This window comes from Penicillium canariense (genome assembly GCF_028826845.1).
Source record: "Penicillium canariense strain IBT 26290 chromosome Unknown utg000003l_segment0_segment0, whole genome shotgun sequence".
NCBI lineage: Eukaryota > Fungi > Ascomycota > Eurotiomycetes > Eurotiales > Aspergillaceae > Penicillium > Penicillium canariense.
Window position 1 is genome coordinate 1,026,527 of NW_026622730.1, and position 21,916 is coordinate 1,048,442.

Consider the following 21,916-nt stretch of genomic DNA (forward strand, 5'->3'; position numbering starts at 1 on the left):
TGTGAGACGGATGAACGCGGATAGCTTATATGAGGGTAATGGATCTCCACAATTCTCGCAAAAGGCTCGACGGTAGAAGATAAATGATCTGCGACGAGATGTGACTGCCTGGCGGAGCCTGTAACGCGCCGCATCACCTGACTTTGCATACGCGCAATCCCGACCCCCGTTGACATAAGCATACACAACCACGCCCGTTGTGCCGCGTCGTCTCGGAAGAATGATTTTACTTTGCTAAGTTACTTTCAGGAGGCTGAGTCAGCGGGCATAATGGAATCGGGTTCAATCGCTCAATCTGGGGGCGTCGTCGCGGTTCAGGATATTCGAGCCATTCTTTTTCTGTCTACGGCGAACTCATGCTTTCATGATTTATTTCTTTTTAATCTAATTCGCGTCCTCCTCTTCCATCGCTTATTCCGTTTAATGGATCACTGAATTTTGACGCCGTCGAGTTTGGTTTGTTTGGGATTGTTGACCTCCCGGACGTCACTGGAGACGTGTCAGGTTGCCGCTACCTCCGGATTTCTCACAAGCCGGGTCAGCAGTGACGACCATACCTGCACCAACCATGGCGCAGCAGACATCGTCTTTGGGCGATACGAATGTCTGGAATCCCGCGTTTTGGCCAGAGGATGATTCGCATCGTACTGCAGCAGCCCCGACGGAAGGTGGTTTGGCGGATCTCCTGGCCGCTGCAAACCCAAAGCATGGCCATACATCCGACCTGAAATCGCCGCTGTCTGACGGAGACTTTTCCGCATGGGATATGCCACTCGACACAACCGCGATAATTCCTGAAGATTCTAACGAGCCGGCCCCCGTGGTGGAGAACCCTCCGGTTCAGGATACTGCAGAAGCTGGCGGCTTTGAGAATGTGAATCACGCAACAAGCCAGGACCTCAACGAGCCCTTACTCCCCGTAAAATCCACAGAAGATTCATCGGATTCAAATTCCACCGGTGTCGGACCTGCACAAGCGCTGCCGCCCCCTGCTGAACCTACCGAGATCCCGGTCGAAACTACATTATCATCCGCCGACGCTCAAGATTCCATATCGGCACCGCCTGCCAATGATGTCCAGTCGACAAACCCTCAGGAATCCTTGACCTTGGCTGAAGTGGTGAACGCGGAATATAAGACTGTACCCGCTATCGAAACGACTGGACAACCCGCCGACCCCAAGGAATCGCGCGTCGAGGCGGCTGCGGTTGCTGAACCGAAGCAACCTCAAGCCGAACAACAGCCTGCTCCTGAAGTCGAAACTATCTTGCATGAAGTGCAAGACAGCCTTCCAGACCCGATTGTGACATTCGAGCAGCTGCAGCCCGAACAGTCCCAACTTGAGAAGCCACATCCCGAGCCATTTCAAGCTGAGCAGCTACCCACGCCTCCAATTGGGCTAGGGCACGTGGTTGTCAGTCAAGCTCCGACTACGGCAGCAGCTGCAGCAACGACAGATGTTCCACTTTTCGAGACTGAGGCACCTACCGTGGAGACGAACACCAACGACGCTGACCTTTGGGGTGTTGAAGCGCACAAAGATGTGGATTCAGATGGGGATGACTTCTTCAATCAATTGAAGACCCAAACGAAGCCGATTTTCGCCCCACCAGAGGCCGAGTCCCGGTTTGAAGAAGGAGTCTCTCTCTTGGAGGAGGACAGCCCGATTTCTCCGGTGCGCGCAGAGCAGCCGCAAAGAGCTGCCCATGACCCTTTTGCCAGCGATGAGGATGACGCAGAAGGATTTTTCAGCTCGGCTCAAAATCCAGAGCGGAGCCAGGAACCTTCTCTGCATATTACTCGCAAGAGCACATCCCAGGTGTTGGAATCAGTAGGGTTTAGCGTAGACTCTCCATCAAGTGATTCATCAGCAGCCGCTCAGTTTGATGACATTCTCAAGGCCGCGGCCACATCGGGACCTACAGAATCGTCAATTCAGACGGAAGCCGGAGAGCCTTCCGAGGAAGACCTTGCCGCGCGGTGGGAAGCAGAATTGAGCGAGACCGGGGAAGATGAGCTGGCTGCTAGGTGGGAGGCCGCGTTGGATCTAGAAGACGATGATATGCTCTTGGAAGATGATGCACCTGCTCAGCCACAGGCCTCTGGGCAGCAGTACGTTCCACAGAGCCCGTTCCCATCTACAACCAATGCCGGCCCTACTGGCTTGAATAGCCCGTTCGAGACTTCACAGAGCCAGACTCGGCCTGGTGCTGTCCCTGGCATGTATACGCCCCATCAACCACCCACCGCGGACTTAGTTGGAGGAATATCTGTACCTGGAGCGCCACCGTCGGTGAACGCTTCAATTCCGCCATTTTTCTCCCAGCAGCCATCAAATCCTGTCGCAACCCGAGGAGAGAGCTTTGCTGAACGGTCAAAGGAGGGCTATAAGTCTCCGTATGATCTGCCAGACGACTTGTCTCGGCCCCGGAAGTTCACGGCTACTCATAAGGCTCCCCTGCCTGTGAGCAGCATGCCTCCACCTCCGCTACCCAACAAGGGCATGCCTCAGTATGGTGCCCTTCCAGCAGCAACCGCCCCTCCCGCTGCACCAACGGCCCCACCTGCTCCGAAGAACTTCTACGAAGAGCTGCCCTTGCCGGTTCCAAAGTCTCGACCAGCGACGAGCTCAGGGCGATACTCACCTAACCCTGCCGCGGCGCCGACAACTGGACCGACGCTTGCTCCTCCGCCGCAAAATCCATATGCAGCCGCTGCTCCTCCTGCCGCGGTCTCAAGTATCGTGCCTTCCCTACCCTCCCTGCAGCCGCCGGAGCTCTTGGACCCGTATGCTGCCCCTCCTACATTGGCCTCAAGTGCACCGGGTGGTCCACCTGTTGCTTCCCGATATTCTCCCAAGCCGCAAGATTTACAGCCATTGGCAAAGCCGCCTTCACAGCCGCGGTACTCACCAGCGCCTCCCCCCTCGGGGCCGGCCGCTCGCAATCGCTATGCCTCTCAGCCCCTGACTGTCCCAGGTCACGTCAACAACTTGCCATTCCAGCCTCGTACTTCAAGTCCTCTTGCGTACCACGAAAAGGTCTCATACCAGCCTGACGAGGCCCATGCCCGGCAGCCACAGCCGCCTTCGCTGCAACCCTCGGTTGATCTCTCTCCGCCTCGTGCGCAGCGACCTAGTGTTGATCAGGGCTCACCTTACGCTGCTCACCTGCCCAATGGTCTTGCCAATGTCGACGGACCAAGCCCTCCGGTGGCTCACCGGCAGACTCCCCCGCCCCCTAAAAACCGCTACGCACCCCCGGAGTATGTCAACGAATTTGCTCAGCGTGTTGCACCAAACAATGCCTACGCCCCGGTTCAAGCAACGGCTGTGCCATCGTACCCAGCTACCGATTCTCAAGCTGCACCTCGTCGGTCCTTAACTTCGTCTCCCGGCCAGCAAATGACAAGCCCACGAGCGATTGTGCCGCCAATTACAACTCTGCCCCGTTCAGCTTCTGTGCATGGCTCTAGCTCCCCTACCAAAACAATCAACATGTACGAACCTGCACCACCCTCCATGCAAAGTCGCGCTCGTGCTCTTTCCCAACATCTTGAGTTCATCGCTCCCACTGATGGGCAAGAACAAGACCCCCTCCAACGATGGAAGGGTGCTCCTATCTTCAAATTCGGCTTTGGTGGCGCTGTTGTTTCTTGCTTCCCTCAGCAGATTCCTCGTTACGCTGCCGGCCAAGTCACCCCGATGATCAAGCCTAGTCCTGGCGAGCCCAGGTTTTCGCACATCAACCAGTGGGTTCCATCTCCGGAGACTATTGTTCAGCACCCAGGACCTCTCAAGTCCAAGTCTAAAAAGAAGGATGTGCTCGCCTGGCTCTCGAGCAAAATTGCTGTGTTCGAAAACGAAATGCCTCCTGGGTTTGACCGGTCTCATCCTGTCACACAGAAGCGTTACGAAGAAAAGATCCTGCTTTGGAAGGTCGTGAAGATTCTGGTTGAGAACGATGGTAATTTGGAGGGATCGCCCGCTGTCCAGAACTCCCTCCGTCAGGTCTTCGTGCCAAAACTCACTGAGCCTGGGCCCGAGGGTTCTCTGATGAGTCCTTTTGGAACGTCTGGCGGCTTCGCCTCCCTAGGTGTACCCTCCCAGCCGGATGTAGCTGCCGATCCCCAGTGGACGGAAGAGCTACGGGATTATCTGCTTCTGGGCGAACGGGAAAAGGCGGTTTGGGCCGCTGTTGACCGCCGCCTTTGGGGACATGCAATGATTCTTGCGTCTACTATGGATCGGTCCATTTGGAAACAGGCTGTTCAAGAATTCGTTCGACGTGAGATCAGATCAACAACTACCAATACCGAGTCGCTTGCGGCGCTCTACGAGATCTTTGCTGGGAATGTCGAGGAAAGCGTTGATGAACTTGTACCCCCATCTGCACGGGCCGGTCATCAATTAATTAGTAGGGCTGATGGCCATGGCTCCTCCAAGAATGTGCTAGATGGCTTGGATAGCTGGAGGGATACTGTCGGATTGGTACTTAGCAACCGAAGTTCTGAGGACCACCAGGCATTACTCGCTCTTGGCCGCCTGCTGGCTTCTTATGGTCGCGTGGAGGCGGCGCATATTTGTTTCATCTTCTCTCGCGGGGCTACCTTTGGTGGCGCAGATGATCCTCAAGCAAATATTGTGCTCCTTGGTGCTGATCACCAACGCCTTCCTTGCTCACTGATGGATGAAGACGCCATTCTTCTGACTGAGATCTACGAATTTGCCACTTCTGTTCTAGCCAATTCTCCTGTGGCTAGCTTCCCATATCTCTTGGCTTTCAAGCTTCTCCATGCCAAGCAGCTTGCCGACAGGGGATACAAGTCCGAGGCTCAGACATATTGTGATGTGGTTGCAGCATCTCTTAAAGCGACCACTCGACCCTCACCTTATCACCATCAACACTTGTTCATTGAGGTGGATGAACTTTCTGCTCGACTTCGCCAGACAGCCACTGATGGTGGTTCTTGGATCTCGAAGCCGAGCATGGAGAAGGTCTCTGGATCTATGTGGGCTCGCTTCAACAGCTTCGTCGTAGGTGACGATAGTGATGCTGCCTCGACAGCCTCGGGCAAAGCCGGCGAGACCGCAGACTTTGGACCCTTCGCCAACGTGGCAGGAACTCCAACCGTCAGCCGCTCCCCATCCGTGTCTGATTTGTATGGCTCCTACCCGGGTGCAGTCTCAGCTCAGCCTATTCCGGCGCCTGCCGGTGGCTCTTCAAGATATTTGCCTAACCAGTATGCGCCAAATGCATCTCCAGAACAATTTCGTGGAAGATCATCAATGGACTCGCAGAGATCTACTTCATTCGGTGGTGTTCCATTTGGACAACGTCGAACCTCGCAAGAATATCCCGCTTCGCCAGTCGAGAGCTACGCGCCCATGTACGGCTCGCCTGGCACTACTACTGGGTATCAACCGACCCCGCCTCAGACATCTTACATGCCGCTTGCTCCAGTTGATGAGGATTCGACTACTCAATCGCCCGCAAATGTGGCTCCTGCGGCTCAACCTGCTGTGAATGGCCTATTTTACCAGCCACCAGGGCAACAGGACCAGACATCAGATATCCAGTCGCCTTATTATCAGGGCCCGCCTGACATGCCGCAGCCAGAGGCTTCTGCTTATATGCCTCCACCTAGCCATGCTTATGCACCCACCTCGTATACTCCGGCTATGAACCCCCCCCCCGAGCAGCCAGGTCAGCCCTCTGCAATGGACGAGGAACCGCAGCCCAAGAAGAAATCATTTATGGATGATGATGAGGACGATGATCTCGCCTCTCGGGCCGCTGCCATGCAAAAGTCTGAAAATGACCGCAAGGCGGATGAGGCATTCCGAAAGGCCGCTGAAGAGGATGGTAAGCTAGAATGACGATTAGAAACATGTTTTGCCTCGTACTAATATTGCAACTTTAGCTAAGAGAGATGCCCAACAAACCACGAAGAAGGGATGGTTCGGCGGCTGGTTTGGAGGTGGCAAGAAGGAAGCCGAGAACGCTGGCGGCGGTCCTATCAAGGCCAAGCTCGGCGAGGACAGTTCTTTTTACTATGATAAAGACCTGAAGAAGTGGGTCAATAAGAAGGACCCCAACTCTGCCGCTGCCGTTCGTGCGACGCCGCCTCCTCCACGAGGCTCTGCGCCGCCTAGTCGGGCTGCCAGCTCTGGCAGCATGCCTCCTCCATCTGGGCCTCCCATGTCTGCCGCAGGGAGCCGACCCCAGTCCTCTTCCAGCGATATGCCACCGCCTTTTTCATCCAGCCCTGCACTGTCGGGGCTGGGCGGGCCACCCCCTCTCGGTAGCTTGCCTCGTTCCGTCTCTACTGGTGCGGCTGTTCCAACACCGCCTGGTAGCTCGGCTGGCCCACCTCCGCCGCGACCTTCGTCCTCTTTGACCCATGCCAGTTCTATTGACGACCTTCTCGGCGCTCCCACTGCGCGCAAGGGCAACACTATCAAGGGCAAAAAGAAAGGCCGATATGTTGATGTCATGGCTCAGTAATCTTGAGAATTTCAAGAGCGTTGAGTGCGTGACCTTTTGACCCGTCAGCAGTTGCTGACAGGTTGGATTTTCCTTTTGTTTTTTTCATTTGTGTCATTATGCCTCTTATGCCTTTTGGTTTATGCTTTTCTTATTTCCATACTTCTTGGATCCCGGTGAAGCCCAAGCACCCCTCCCCCCCCAAACCAAACCCAACTCCCCATCATCCATATAATAGAGATTCCCTGTTGTCAAGTGTTCTTCTTCCAGCATCTTGCATGTGTCTTATTTCTTTTCTGCAACGGGACTTGCACACCCCCCATTCCACGGCGTTCTCGTACACTGAGCTAGCTCGGCATCGCAAGGCCGTGAACATAGCTTGCTGTTTTTGCCGTTCTTCGCTGCGAATATTTCGTCCGCGAAGTGAGGGAGACGAATCACTTTGCATTATGTATATCATACCATCTGGTTCCCCTTGCAGCTCGTTGCTGCGATTTTGATCTTAGTTTGTGTTTCATCTGGAAGCTTACTTTCCGTATGGTTTCTTGCCTGCCATGCGCTGTCTTAATAATGATTCCTGGCAATGTCGACCGATGGTCTACTTCCCGAAAAACTCCAGTCATCTGCGTAGACGCTGGGATGGTTGCCGCGGATGAACAAGTCGACTGAAGGCCCGTCACGTAGTAAAAGAATTAATGTAGTACTAGCTGCCATGTTAGAATAGCCTCATTCGTGAAAGAATTACCACAAGAGCAGGCTTACAGTGAGACAAGATTCTTCGCCATTCCAACTGCCTGGCAGGTAGACATAGAGAACGAGTGCTGTTTCGTTGATAAAGCCTACATTTCGTTAGCAGATAGCTCGGCAAACCTCAACAGCTAGTCATCGATAGTGTATCAACTCACAAGCAACGACCTTTGGACTCAGCCTTCCCACACTCAACACACGACTCCAGTCTTTCCCATCAATCCTCACTTTCGCCCACCCAGCCTCATCATCGTCTCCTGCCTCGCGCATCCGCTCACTGGGTAACTGTGAATACTGGTCCTGCGTGATATGAGCAGGGTCTAGAGGCGGGTTCACCAGCCCGGACCATACGCTCGCAATACGCAACTCGTCCGTCGCAATGGCGAGGCGTAGTTTACCATGCATATTGGCCGACAGCTCTAGTTTCGGCGCTATGTTGGTAGAAAGCGCCGTGGCGCCGGTGGTAGAGGTTGCTTGATCTGCGGCCACTATTCCCGGCTGTCGTCCCTTGCTGTCTGAAGAGGCTAGTTTGGTGAATCGATCTGAGATGCCTTTCAGCTGCATCAGGTTGGGTAAGATGATGTGCACGTCTGGATCGGGGCAGTGCGGCTCGTGCAGGCTTTCCACAACGTCTTCATGCAGAATCTTGATTGGGACTTCTTGTGTGACCCAGGTCTCACGCTCTCGCGCTCCCCGGTCACCGACTACTTCGTTTTGGGCTGTTGGGCCTGATGCGGGGGGTTGCGGGGTTGCCTCATTGGTGGCAAGTGCCATGTTGCCCTCGGTCCATTCGGTAGTGAGTACCGTTAGTGCTAGCAGGGGCACCTTGTCCTTCTTGGTCAGCCGCAGCTGCGAGGATGACGCGCCGAATGTTGATCGGAGTGCACGATTTAACAAGCTGATGTTAATCTCGATGTTGATGGCATCCGAGTTAGATTCTAATTGGTATGAGGATTCCTCGAAGATGGTGTCCTTGGTGACGAGTCAGTGATACAGACCCATACGATTCGATTGGCAGCCCCATTGACACGTACAACGGGTATCTGTGCCCACACTTGGGTGCCTTGGTCTGGAATAACGGTGAAGCGGACCACGTTGTATTCTAGGCGCATCCAGCATACTTTGCCCAGTGACGACAGTGAGGCCGTTAATTCTAGACTGATTAGAGCCTGCGTTTTGCGTGAAGAGTTACTACTCACTGAAGAAGGTCCTGGTATTTTTTAATTGGGTACGGAACCGCATTGTGTTTGTATGGAGGGATGGCAAGAGGGAAAGGCGAGTGTTGCCTGTGGAGAGGGTTTCTTATCGGAGAAGCCTATCGCTATCGGCTCGCGGTTTATCGGCGCCTTGACGCGAACCACCCTTCACTTCTGTTTTTGCTGCTTAGTGCACATCTCTATTGAAACTAGCTAAGCAAAATTGGAACATTTGCCCTTGCTCCTGCAGCCAATGGTCAATATGGTATTCAGTTCGGCTCCAACAGCCCATCCAATTTCCGACGCGTTGAGCGCGATCAAGACCCAATTCCCTGGTGGCCATTCGAAGATCTCGCTCTGAGCCTGGGACGCCCGCAGCTTGAAGCCACTGTATTTATTAAAGACCGAGCCATTAACACCAAGATGACATTTTCGGATGTTCTTCTTCCTGCAAATGGCCGCAATCCCACACGCACAGAACCGCGCGGTACGCCTGGCAACGAGGCCGATCAGATACCGGCAGTTCTTGAGATCATCCGAGTCCGGCGAAAGACTCAAACTCCTCCCGTATATCCTCAAGGCCTTCTAAGAAGTCAAGCTCTGTGATAGAAAGTAATGTCGCGTCGAGTGCAATCTCCTTCCGGAGACGAGTCATATCCTGGCCTTTGAACAGCATGCCTTATTCGAAGAGCGTCAGCAGCACCAGACGCAGCATTTCTCCGATATACAGTCCGGCAACCATCTGCTCAAAGATCTGCGTGCCGGGTCTCACAGACTTTCGATCGATTTGCCGATCAAAAAGTGTCATAGGTAGGATTATACGGTCATTATCGAACACGCCGTACTCGGTGTTGATGATCACCTTTGCGTCTTCTGAAAGCCTCTGCCCATCCAGCTTGGGAATATTCCGACATTCTTGCATGTATGCGGCATTGCAGCCGGTACTGAAGATACTGCCAACTTTGGTCTGTGGATCACGATCGTTTGAAGCAATAAGCGTGCCCGTTGTGTCGTTAGTTAACGCTACGATTCTCGCCGGAACTTACTAGATGACTGAGCTGTGCGGGTACTTGACATTGAAATGATTCAGTGAGGCTCACCTTCCTCTCGAATGCGGCTGCAAGCTGCGGAACAACATCGTGGCCCTCTACTCGACCCGTTGAAATTATTGGTCCAGCGTCGAAGGATACCACTGTTGATGTTTTTCTGATGCACCGGAAATGAAAATGCAATGGCTAATGGTGACTGCTTTGCCTCTTTGCCACGTACTTAGATTGTGTATTCCTTCTGCATTGATGACGTCTCCGCCTTGCGTGGTCACTGTAGTTTAGTTCGTAGTCCAAGGATACACAAAGTACCCAATACGATACAAGAGTCGGCCAAAGCAAGATGAGATACCCCCCAGTGCCAATTTCTCTGCAACAATAGAGTATTTGCAATCACGCAAAGTGCCACACAAAATATGACCAGGTCGAAGCGCTCCCCGGAAAGTTCGCGAAACAAATAGCGGCCCGGATCGGCCGAAGCGCGCGCGAGGTCCACTTCATCCGTGCCCCTTTTGGCTCCACCATCTCAAAGAACTTCAATCACTGTCAATCATTTCCGCCACAAGCCTAAACCTAGAGAGCTGGTCCTTTCTGCTTTTACCTTTCTCCTCCGCTCTCAGCATTCGCTCTCTCAGCCAATCACCCCGACATCGTCGAGTCCACCAATCCTATATTCTTGACCGCCAACCTCGTGTTTTCTCTCTCTCGCGCTGGCCATCCGGACCATCCGCTGGAGAAGGTCAAATTGCTTGAGCTCCTAGCGACTGGATTTCCCATTCCAACGCGTCTCAGCATGCGGGCTCGACAGTGCTCTCTTCGTCCGCCCGCTGCATCGTTCCGACCTCCGTTACTTTTATGCCAGCCCGAGTTCGCCCAAGCTCACCGAGTCTCCTCCCTGTGAAGCGGAGACTGGGCTATCAAGCCCATCGTTCGGAATGGCAATCAGTCGAATAAGCCCTTTGCGCCCGTCCATACGACTCTCACCCGTGCACTCTCGCGAAAACTCACGTTCGGCGTCCCCTGAACGGAATCCGGGCTCCTTATACCAAAAAATCGATCCTCTCCTTAGCAATCTGTCTCCCGAGTCAACCCTGCACGCCCTGACCTCTACCGAAGCGGTTCCTTCGAACGGCGACTTTTCCCATAATATCCTCGCACAAAGTATATCACAAGTATCGCCAGCCGAACGCGCTTTGGGGATTCGTGCCGCCATAGCCTCACAGAACTTGGCTCTTTGGTATAAGGAGGTGCAGTCGTGGCTCTGGCCAACACATAGCGATGCGAAGGTCGGAAAGGGGTTCGTGCCACCGGTCGAAACGCTGTTGCAGGACAAACGCGCCGTCTCGAGCTCTGTGCGGCCTCCTATCACGGGTGGTGACGTGGAATATTACGGGAGCTTGCCGGCAGATGTGGTTGAGGAGTATGAGAAGAGGATCGAGGAGATACGCGATGGAATGGACAATCTAGATGTCGACGAATTGAAGGAACACGTTCTCAATGCCCACATTCCATCCCGGTCTCGCCCTTCCTCGTCGACCAGCACTGTGTCCGTGCCCCCTCCGCTCAGCTATGTCCAACTCAGCGATTTCACGGCTGTCGTTACTGCTACAATCCTGCGCGCCTTACCATTATTATCGCGACTGAATAGCCTCTTGACCACCTGGGACGTTCGTCTTCTCGTCTCTCGTCAAATACCGGGCCTGTTGAGAGAATTGAAAGCAACACGATCCTCACTGGATTCCTCCTTCCGCGCGCTACGGACATCAAACCCCAGCGACGGTAACGATACACTCCTCTCTGCCTCACATCTACGCGCCGAACATGTCAGCCTCGAGTCGGCTGTCGTTGCGGTGGGCCGGCGGATGGATCGTGCCCTCGACGCGCTGGAGGGCCGTCAAGATTCCTTACCTGAAAGTTGGATTGATGATCTGGAGGGCATTGAGTCCGACTTTGCTGCGTGGGTAGTGGAGGCTGAGAGATATAGACTCCGCAGAGAGTGGCTGCGTACGAAGGACCAACCCAAAGAGCCCGAGCCAATCGAAAGCTCTGGACGTCAGCCTAAAATTCCTCCAGAAGACGGAATCTCGCACACGACAGGAATGGCATCACTCACCGCCGCAGCAGAGGAGCCCCAAGAACTGAATCGTCCAATGGAGACCATTGAAGAAGAATCCGAACCCCATCCTCAACTCCCTGCCGCTAGCGGTGCCGAAGAACCTGAACATAACTTGAAAGATCCTGTTCCGTCCTCGACTGAGAGGACCTCGATATTGCCCACAACGTCTGACTCGAAGACTTCCTCGTCCAGTCCCGTCCCAGAGACTCCAGTGTCCAAACTGACTGAAGAGACCAAGGAATGCTTTCCAATTCAGACAGATTTGGTTGTCGCTGAAGATGTGCAATCACCCACGCCACCCACTTTTTTACTTCATCATGAGGTCGACACCTCGGGTCAGCCATCACCCTCTCAAGTCCCTTTACCGATGTCACCGGATGTCCAAGATAAAGAAAATATTCCCCCTCCGGGCTATATTCAAGACCGGCCTCTGTCATCCTCTGGACCAAAACCTGCCGCTCTGGCGGAGCACAATCAGATGGATGATGACCCCTTCATTCAAAGGCCGGCTTCTTCGAGTGGAGTTGCGGTCAAGAAGATGTCCAATGTTCCCGTGGCGGATGACGCGCCAATCGAAGAAACCGGCGCGTCCTCGTCTAGCCAGAAGCCGTTGAACGAAAGTGTCAATTACATCCGGGAAGAGACTGGCAAGCAGGCTCAGGTACTGGATAATAAGCTCGATCAGCCAGAGCAGATTGCAGTCCAGGGGGTTGCTCCAGCATCACTCGCCGATACGCTTCGCTTTATGTCCATCAAGTCTGAATTTGAAGCACAGCCGATTCTCCCCGAGAAGCCTGAAGCACAAACAACTGATGTCACCCTGGCCGAGGATCCAAAAGACACCCCAAGTACCCATGAGCTTTTTGACACATCAAGTCGGGGCCCGCGGCAATCAGATGCTACAAAGCCCGCCGAACCGCCCGCCGAACCCGAGATTAGACTTGCTTCTACCAGGTCCCAGTCGGTGGAAGAAAAGACGCAGTCACAGCAACCGGTTTTTTCGCGTAAACCCCTGCAGAGCCCAATCAAGCTATCAAAAACCCGACCAGCGACATCGAAAAATGCCCAAAAGCCACGCCAGCGTCGACGATCTATAGGATCGGTGGGTTCTTTGCTTTCGGACAACTCTTCTCTCATCTCGAGCCGTGATGCACCTGAACCCCAGACCGGTTCGTCAGGCGAGGATCCTCCTATCACTCCTTCTCGTCAGGAGTTACCTCGACCAGGCTTGATTCAATCGCACGGTGATCATATGTTGCGAGAGGATCGTCTCCTTCGTCTCGAAAGGGCGAAGTCCTCACGCGTAGCGTTCCAGCAGGACAGTTCAGTCAGCCTACCTCTTGAACGGTTCATCAATGACAAGTTTGGTTTGAATATGGGTGAAGAACCGGCCTCAGAACTTACCGGCTTCCCTCCCCCTCTCAAAGCCTCCATGATTGCCAAATTGCCTCGTACCACCGGTCGCTCAACACCCGCGCCCCATGTACCGCCTCGTGGGGCTAGTCGCCGTCCTGTACTTACTCGCGTCAAGTCTGTATCCGATCTGAAGGATAGTGAAAATGTCAGAACGAACGTCGATCTCAACAGGAAGACGTTTGGCACGAACACGGCCCATCGGGCTCTCCTTCATCAAGACCAACCAAAATCTACCCGCCTCCGCCAACGGCTCACGGCCCATCCGAGTTTGGAAAGCCTCGGTGTTAAGAGACAGGAGCTGGCATATGTTGAGGAGGATGAATCAGAGCTAAAAGACGAAAGATCTCGTGCTTCGTCTCCAAACAAGAGGAAGCCCCGGGATCAGCTTGACGAGAAGATTAATTCTATCTTGAGCACTCTTCCTGGCCGTATCCACCTTGTCGACCCCAACAACGAGGCTGATACTTCGTCTTCTTCGTCTTCTATGGACCATAAGATGCGAGAAAGATGCTTTTCCGAGTCTCCGCAGGGCGCACCATCGCGCAGCATCACTCCTGTTCCTTCATTGATGCTTATGCCTGCTGCCCGGAGGCGGTTATCACACGCCCATAAAGCGGAAGATAGCTATGTGAAACTATATCATCTTCACCACGGAGGCCAGACAGCCCCAACCAAGCTTTTTGTCCGCACCGTTGGCGAGGACGGCCAGCGCGTTATGGTCCGTGTTGGTGGTGGCTGGGCCGATCTCGGTGAATACCTACGCGAATATGTCATCCACCATGGCCGCCGCACGGTCTCGGAAACACCACGCGTTGAGGTGCAGGGCCTGACTTCTCGTTCACCGCCCGGCTACTCTCCGGCTTCCGGTACCATGTTGACCGCGGGAGCGCCTTCATATATTACATCCGGTCGAGCTACTCCCTCCCGACCCGCTTCTGTCATCAGTGCCCGCCCTCCATCATCACTCACTGTCCGCAAGAGACGTGGATCGAATGCATCTGATGCCGCAATCCTCCGATCAGTCACCGCCGGAACTCTGAATTCATATTTCTCGCCTCCGCAAGTTGCAGCACCAGGCGGACGACGCCTCTCAGTGTCCTCCAGCTACTCCCTCGGAGGCGCCCACTCTCCTGCCAATACCGCACTCGCCTCCCTCGCTCACGATTCCCAATCCACACCTCTGGGTCTAGCCGGTCCGAAGCCCCGCTCTCGGCAAATCTCGATGAGCCCAGAAGGCGAAGCCTGGGTCGAAGACGTCTTGCAACAAACCCGCCGGTCCAGCTCTCACAACCCCCCACAATTTGCACTGAATGTTGTAGCTGGGAGTGAGAGTGTGATTGACGACGATCACGACTATGACCACGACCGTAGCCATGGCCGGCGGTCCTTGCCCAAGGTCTCAAGCATCAGCGATATTAGATCTGTCGGCTCGAGCAAGCGAGTTTCGCTGAGAGGCCTCGGCAATCGCAGATGACGCTTCCTTCTTGAGACTGAAAAGCTTATCATATCTTGGGAAAGCCTACCCTGGATCTTTGATTTATTTGATTTCTATTTTCCATTTTGATATTATTGCATTCACACTATTTGCATCAGCGCGGCGAAAGAAATTGGTTTGATTTGGCTTTTGGATCTGGTGGTCTTTGTTGCGCTCGATATCCTCATATCCCGGTCGTTTTTGGTGCCTGCATTTCTTCATATTTGGCATATCTTGACCTTTTGTTTACTTGATACCCACTCGAGGCTCTAGTTAATACCCCTGAATAGAGTACTACTACGCTATAGCTCGAGCGTGAGAACGAGGATATTTATTGTTAACCGTATTGTTGGGATGCTGGCGGCTTTGAGCAGTTAAAGGTTGCAATTGCAAGACCACTTGCCTGTGCAACTATGCTGGAATGTCAAAAACCATAGGACCTGCACTTATACTATTGGCTTCTACTCTCCGTAATTCATAGGAAAAATTTGCTGCCCTTTGTCATCAGGTACATGTATAAGCCCACTTTACTTGAATCCATTGGTGACCAATCTGCGCTTGGACCGAAAATCATCAAGCCACCACAGCGACAGTGTCGTAGTCTTCTTTTCCTGGGCAGGCTTGCACTTACAAATTCCACTTGCGACAAGACCGTCGGTCCTCCAAGAAGACCATCTTCAAAGTGTCACAAATAGCGTTTCTTAGCCGGCAAGTCGCCCCAGTATAAACAAAAGGCGTCCACATAGAATAGTGGCTTTAGCTATGCTATATCCAGACATACAAAATGTAACTTGTCCCATACATAATGAGTGGTACGTGTCGCACAATTCTAGGCAAATAACCGCTAGACCAAAAATGCGCTATAGGCAACATTCTTTGTCTATATGGTCCTTTCCAGTTCGACAGTAGGTCGAGAGGCAAAATCAGTGGTAATGCAACTGGTATTCAAAAGTGGAGGATCTGATGGTTCAGCTTTGCCTCTTTGGAAATGTCTTTCTGCGTATCTTTGGTTGTGAAGGCATTCTCCAAAATGGCCATCGAAAATTTCCCCGGGATTTCAAATTGTTAAGGTGCCACTCTGTATAGGTAAGATTACATTTTTATTGAGGCCGCTATTGCTTGCTTTAGACCTCTTCCTTTCAAACGTTGCTTCTAATTAACCTAGGGAGCAGTTGTAAAAAATGACAGGGCAGTCCAGCAGATGTTGGGAAAGAGTGGGTTTTCAATCAAAGAGACGCCGGAATACCCCATGTATGTAACCTCATTCACCATCCAGTGCAAAGAAAACAAATCCCAAACCCAGAATATAGAACGGGGAATCACATCTAGTAATATACAGGAGAGGTCGCACCCAGAAAAGGCTGAGACCACCTCAATTAAGAAAACGCATATCGCTCACAGCCAAATGATGCTTCAGTTCCCACCGCCTTCCTTCACGCCATCTTCCAAGACAATAATGCCCTCTTCCTTATCAATCTCGTTTTCACGCTCACGGTGCTTGCGTCCCTCCTTGCTGATCTGCCGCAGCCGGCGGATGTACACGTTACTTGCAACCTCGAGCTCATCCTCCCCTCGGCCTTCAAGACTCTTCATCCGGCGAGTCTTGCACATCTTGTATAGAACATGACCTTGTGCGGGCGACAGCTCACTTAACTCGTACTCAACGTTCCACTTATCGCCAGTCTTGAAATCTTCCGTGGGTCGGTCGACGTATTCGCCGTTGATCTTGTTCCGAATGGTCAAGGCCATGGCGAGGAGTTCTCCCTTTGGCTCAGCCTCCGCCTCCGCCTCAGCCTCAGCAGAAGACTCGGCAGCAGATGCTTCTGCTGCATCTTCAACTTGAGGGGAATCAAGATCACTGTCATCCTCGCTTGGTTTGAGATTGAGAAGGCGCTGCTGGTACGCATCGATCTCGGCCTTCTTCGAGTTTTGGATGGCGCTAATGTCCTCCTTCGTAACGGGCTCGACAAAAATGTACATGAATGGCGTCACAGCGTCTCGAGTCTCGAAGTGGAACCGCAGAGACTGCTCCGGGTATTTCGCCGTTGCTTTGTTCAGGACTTCATTCCACAACCCTAGACTCAGTTCAAACTCGGTATCACCTAGCGCAGTATCCGACGTTCCATGCAGAGTCTGGTCCATTTCCGGCAAGCTGACGTACTGGAACCCGAAAATGCGCTCGATGTTGTGGAATGCCACAAAGATACCGTCCATGCGGCCGATACGCACTTGGAGAGAGTACTTGAGGAAAGCGGCGCGAATCATGTCGTAGAACTCACGCTCGTATGACTCGAAGGCGCCAAAACGGGTCTTGATTTCGTAACCAAGACCGTGCTCGAAATTCTTCGCGTCCATGCGAATCGAGACCACGGCACGAGTCTTCAGATCAAACATGCCGGTTCCAGGGAGGCGAGGATCATAGGCATCCAATTGGGACCGCATAATGAAATCTCCATAGGTGGAGTAGTGATATGATTCGGGAATCGCCTGTTCTTCCTCGGGCGAGATCTTGTTATCACTAGACCGACGGTAGCGTTCGAAGTCCTCCTTGGGCATGGTAAGCAGTTTCTCCATTGATTTTCCCAGATTCATCAGGATATTAGCCGAGTCGAACTCCTTGTCTGCATCGATGGCATAGACTCCATCCTGGTAGTGCAGAAACATGGCAGCCGGTGACCGAAGAAGGCGAGTAAAGGTACGCAGCTTATCAGGGAAGCCCTGGGAGAGTGTGCGCGTGTCGATGCCTCTCCAGGCAGAGAGGAGATAGTGGAATTGTGAAAGTACAGAAGTCATACTAGAAGATGAGCCGCTGTACTTCTTCTTTTCTTGGATGGCGTGTTTGCGCAACGTGTCGTCTTTGGACGAAGTGATGTACTCCTTCAAGGCATTGAAGTCGAATTCCGTGACGGGCATGATTTGGCCTAGGTAAGGGTCGAAGTTGTAGACACGGGACCGAGGGTCTCGCAGTTGGTAAACACCGGGGCTGAAAACCATTAGAAGGGCGACACGGGAAGAGGAAACATGTGGTTCTCTTACTTGAATAATACTCGATCGAGACCGAATGATAGACCAGGCACAGGAGCCATGGGAACGTCCAAGGCTTGAAGATGTTAGATAAATCCCCGGCATTCATGACACGACCCAAAACAATTTACCTTTTAGCTGGTGGCTCTCCGAGTCAATCGTTCCGGTGTGTTTCTCGTTTATGAAGTTCGCAACATGGGACAGTTTCCCCTTGGATCCCCTCTTTTTCGGTGTCTTTTCATCGAGAATCTGATTTACTTTGTACATTGCAGCCCTGCGCTTGCTCGCAGAATGCGAACTGCTTTTGGCCACTGTTTCGTCATCCCGAGTTTTCGAATCTGCTTCGCTTGCTTCTTTTGCCTTCGAGCGCCGCTTCTCCCGTTGTTTTGCAGCGCGCTTCTGTCGCCTCGCCGCAGCCCTCTCGAGTTCAAGCTGCTCTGAGCTTGATGTCGATGTATTCAATTGATCTCGATCGCTGGATTCGTTGACTTGCTCGGTCTGTTCGGGGACGTTCTGCAGCACGATCTTGTCAGTTTCTTCTAGTTACGCAAGGCCGCATATAGGGCGCGTGGTCGCAGATAGCATACCTGACTAGACGGTTCGTGCTCCCGGTGAGCCGTCGGTGTAATGGCCGACGTGTTGATTGCATTATTTCTTCCATTCTCACTCTCGAATTGGGTCCGCAGCGCAGGGATGCGGTGAAATCGACGCAAATTTATCGGCGCGGCGAATCGGCGCGCTAAGCAGGAAAAGCAGACATGGTCGCGGAAAGGGTCTGATACAGACCGGAGTGACACCCGAAACATGCAGGCCACGAGCTGAGCAGGATTAAAGGGGAAAGAATGAACAATGGAGGTAGCAAACACTGAGGAAACTCGACAGGAGACGATATTGCTTGACGTGCGCGCCGTGCAGCTGTTTTTTTCTGCCTTGCGACACCGCTTGCATCAGGCTACCTCAGGCATGAATCTAAAAAACCAACCGATCAACCAGCCAACCATAACTTTTCACTAGGTTGACTAGGCAGCATCAACGATTCGGATCAAACTTGTCGGGCTGTACTATATTCCAAAGGGATAGCGCATCAAAATCTATTTTGTGTATCATACAGTTACTTTTTTCCAGGGATCACAATAGCGTAGAAGTTAGTGTACCACTTCTTGAAACCAATGCCAGGTACTCCGTACTTAGCATGTACGCCGCATTGACTAGATACGATACCGAAGGATTCAAAAAAGAAAAAAAGCCAAAGCATGGGAACTTATCCACGATGTCAACAACTGCGTAATTTCAGCGTGATCTCGGCAATGCATAGCCAAATGGGTCCCTATCTCGTGTACAAGAGTCATACCTAACGGGGTTCCGACCCCGGAGAAACACCGCCGCCGGCAGAAAAAAAAGTTATCCAGCACGGCGAGAAACTTACGACCCCCATCCACTCTTCCTGCAGTTGTTTCTCAGGTCTCTCTCGGCGAGGTGAGTATTTCCAAGTTCTCCAAATTCTCAATTCCCTTTTTTGTGTTCTCCAATCCCGTCAATTTCACACTCTTCCACCCGATCTCCCGGAGGAGGGGCGTATACCCCGCGGTGGGCTCCCACAGTCGCTAACTTCACCACAGTCGCTCGAGACACTGCTCCTACAATGGCTCAAGAACAATTACGCATCCTCATTGTAGGCAATGGCGGCCGTGAGCATGCTCTGGCCTGGAAGCTGAGCCAGTCCTCCCTCGTTGACATTGTCTACGTTGCTCCCGGAAACGGCGGTACTGGTTTGGGTGATTGGAAGATCACCAATGCCAATGTCAAGGGTGACGATTACCCCGGCCTCGTAGCGTTTGCGCAGAAGAATGGCGTGAACCTTGTTGTTCCCGGGCCAGAGGCTCCCCTTGTCGATGGTATTCAAGGATACTTCCAGGCTGGTGAGTCTTGACAAGTTTCCACCTTCATGTTCAACAGATTGCTGAGACATTTTCGTTCTACCTAGTCGGCATCAGATGCTTCGGCCCCTCCAAGGCTGCTGCCCGCATGGAGGGCTCCAAGACTTTCTCCAAAGACTTTATGCAACGCCACAACATTCCCACTGCTGCGTTTGGCAACTTCTCCGACTACGAGTCTGCCCGCCGCTACCTCGACTCTGTCTCCCACAACATCGTGATCAAGGCCAGTGGTCTGGCTGGTGGTAAGGGTGTGGTAATCCCTGCCACCAAGGAGGAGGCACACCAGGCGCTGAAGGAGATGATGCTCGATCACCAATTCGGCGATGCTGGTGATGAGGTCGTCATTGAAGAGTACCTGGAGGGTGACGAGCTCAGCATTCTCACCTTCAGCGACGGCTACACTATCCGCTCCCTCCCCCCCGCGCAGGACCACAAGCGTATCTTCGATGGTGACAAGGGCCCTAACACTGGTGGTATGGGCTGCTATGCGCCTACGCGCATTGCACCAAAGGAGGTGCGCGACGAGATCGACCGCACTATTATCCAGCCTTCTGTTGACGGCATGCGGAGAGATGGTATGTTATACGTTCCTGGATCAAAACCCAATACCTGTTGCTAATACTACCCAGGCTTCCCCTTCGTCGGTATTCTCTTCACTGGCCTCATGATGACCAAGAACGGCCCTAAGGTCCTCGAGTACAACGTCCGCGGCGGTGACCCCGAGACCCAGACCCTGCTTCCCCTGCTCAGCGAGGACACCGATCTGGCCCAGATCATGGTCGCTTGTACCGAGCACTGGCTGGACGGTGTCACGGTCAAGGTTGAGAACAAATACTCCACCACTGTCGTCGCCGTGGCCGGCGGCTACCCGGGTTCCTACGCCAAGGGCAAGCCCATCACGCTGGATCCCACTCCAGCCGGCTCCCTCATCTTCCACGCCGGCACCACCCTGTCTGGCAATGAGCTCCAGACCTCCGGCGGCCGTGTGATCGCTGCCACCGCCACCGCCTCGACTCTTGAGGAGGCCGTGTCCAAGAGCTACGAGGGCATCGCCACCATCCACTTCGAGGACATGTTCTTCCGCAAAGACATCGCCCACCGCGCGTTCCGCCAGACGGCCGACACCTCGCTGACCTACGCTGCCGCTGGTGTTTCCATCGATGCCGGAAATGAGCTGGTTAACCGCATCAAGGCCTCTGTCGGCCGCACCAAGCGGCCCGGAACTGACGCCGTGATCGGCGGCTTCGGCGGCCTCTTCTCGCTGGCCGCCGCCAACCCTGAGTACCACTCGGACTCGCCCACTCTCATCGGCGCCATTGACGGTGTCGGCACCAAGCTCAAGATTGCCCACGCCGTCGGCATCCACGACACCGTCGGCATCGACCTGGTCGCCATGAACGTCAACGACCTCGTTGTCCAGGGTGCCGAGCCGCTCTTCTTCCTTGATTGCTACTCGTGCGGCCACCTGGACGTGGCAACCGCCGCAGCCTTCGTCACTGGTGTCGCAGACGGCTGTGTGCAGGCCGGCTGCGCGTTGATCGGTGGCGAGACCGCTGAGATGCCCGGATTGTTCGTGGACGACACATACGATGCCGTCGGCGCGGCGGTTGGCGCCATCAACACCACCGGCGCATTCGCCCGCCAGATCCTGCCACACACCGACGCCATGCGCACCGGTGACGTGCTCCTCGCGCTCGGCTCTTCCGGTCCCCACTCGAACGGATACTCGCTTGTACGCAAAATCGTCGAGCGTGCCGGCCTGGGCTTCGCCGACCCGGCACCCTTCACTATGCCCGGCCAGACGGAGCAGCTCTCCCTCGGCCGCGCCCTGCTCACCCCAACCCGCATCTACGTCAAGTCCATCCTGGCCGCTCTGGCAACGCACAAGGCTGCCATCAAGGGTCTGGCCCACATCACCGGCGGCGGTCTTGTCGAGAACATCCCCCGCATGCTACCCGCAACCCTGACCGCGGCTGTCGATGTCAGCTCCTGGACCCAGCCCTCGGTCTTCCAGTGGCTGCAGCGTGCCGGTAACGTCTCCGCAGCGGAGATGGCGCGCGCGTTCAACTGCGGTGTTGGCATGGTTATCGCCGTGGATCCCGCGGCTGAGGCAGAGGTGCGCCAGAGCTTCGAGGCTGCTGGTGAGACTGTGTACCGCATTGGTGAGCTGCGTGCTCGTGCAGAGGGCGAGGAGGGCTGCGTGCTCAGCGGCCTGGAGTCGTGGAGCGCATGATTTCTCGCCTCTTGAACATGGCCTTTCCCTTTTGAGGTTTTAATCTGCCTTCTTTTCTCGCTGTTGATTGCCATCCCTTTCCCTTTCCTTTTCCTTTTCTATTTCCGCTTTTCTACACTGGTTACACAAAATTAGGACTTGTGCTGAGTCCTGGAATGACTGATGCTGATTATCCTGTATGATGGATGAAATGATATATACTCTCTTATCTTGTCAAGAATTGAAGATTTTGCCTAGATTCG

General features: G+C 53.7%; 5 protein-coding genes across 5 annotated transcripts; 3 read left to right on the forward strand and 2 right to left on the reverse strand.

The window, feature by feature from the left end:
- Positions 1–568: 568 nt before the first annotated feature.
- On the forward strand, positions 569–6,506 carry sec16 (COPII coat assembly protein SEC16; the record flags this gene model as incomplete). Its single annotated transcript, XM_056687348.1, has 2 exons — positions 569–5,864; positions 5,923–6,506. The coding sequence occupies 2 exons, from the start codon at positions 569–571 to the stop codon at positions 6,504–6,506; spliced, it is 5,880 nt and encodes a 1,959-aa protein (XP_056542903.1).
- A 655-nt stretch (positions 6,507–7,161) lies between these two features.
- N7482_005224 (checkpoint protein HUS1 family protein) lies at positions 7,162–8,474 on the reverse strand (the record flags this gene model as incomplete). Its single annotated transcript, XM_056687349.1, has 5 exons — positions 7,162–7,188; positions 7,248–7,324; positions 7,391–8,204; positions 8,267–8,385; positions 8,432–8,474. The coding sequence occupies 5 exons, from the start codon at positions 8,472–8,474 to the stop codon at positions 7,162–7,164; spliced, it is 1,080 nt and encodes a 359-aa protein (XP_056542904.1).
- A 1,935-nt stretch (positions 8,475–10,409) lies between these two features.
- N7482_005225 (GAS2 domain protein) lies at positions 10,410–14,480 on the forward strand (the record flags this gene model as incomplete). Its single annotated transcript, XM_056687350.1, has 1 exon — positions 10,410–14,480. The coding sequence occupies one exon, from the start codon at positions 10,410–10,412 to the stop codon at positions 14,478–14,480; it is 4,071 nt and encodes a 1,356-aa protein (XP_056542905.1).
- A 1,413-nt stretch (positions 14,481–15,893) lies between these two features.
- N7482_005226 (Pet127 family protein) lies at positions 15,894–18,310 on the reverse strand (the record flags this gene model as incomplete). The annotated part of the gene is made up of 4 exons (XM_056687351.1): positions 15,894–17,463; positions 17,517–17,580; positions 17,636–18,017; positions 18,092–18,310. The coding sequence occupies 4 exons, from the start codon at positions 18,308–18,310 to the stop codon at positions 15,894–15,896; spliced, it is 2,235 nt and encodes a 744-aa protein (XP_056542906.1).
- Positions 18,311–19,146: 836 nt separating this feature from the next.
- ade1 (bifunctional aminoimidazole ribotide synthase/glycinamide ribotide synthase) lies at positions 19,147–21,674 on the forward strand (the record flags this gene model as incomplete). Its single annotated transcript, XM_056687352.1, has 3 exons — positions 19,147–19,423; positions 19,489–20,016; positions 20,071–21,674. The coding sequence occupies 3 exons, from the start codon at positions 19,147–19,149 to the stop codon at positions 21,672–21,674; spliced, it is 2,409 nt and encodes an 802-aa protein (XP_056542907.1).
- Positions 21,675–21,916: the final 242 nt, after the last annotated feature.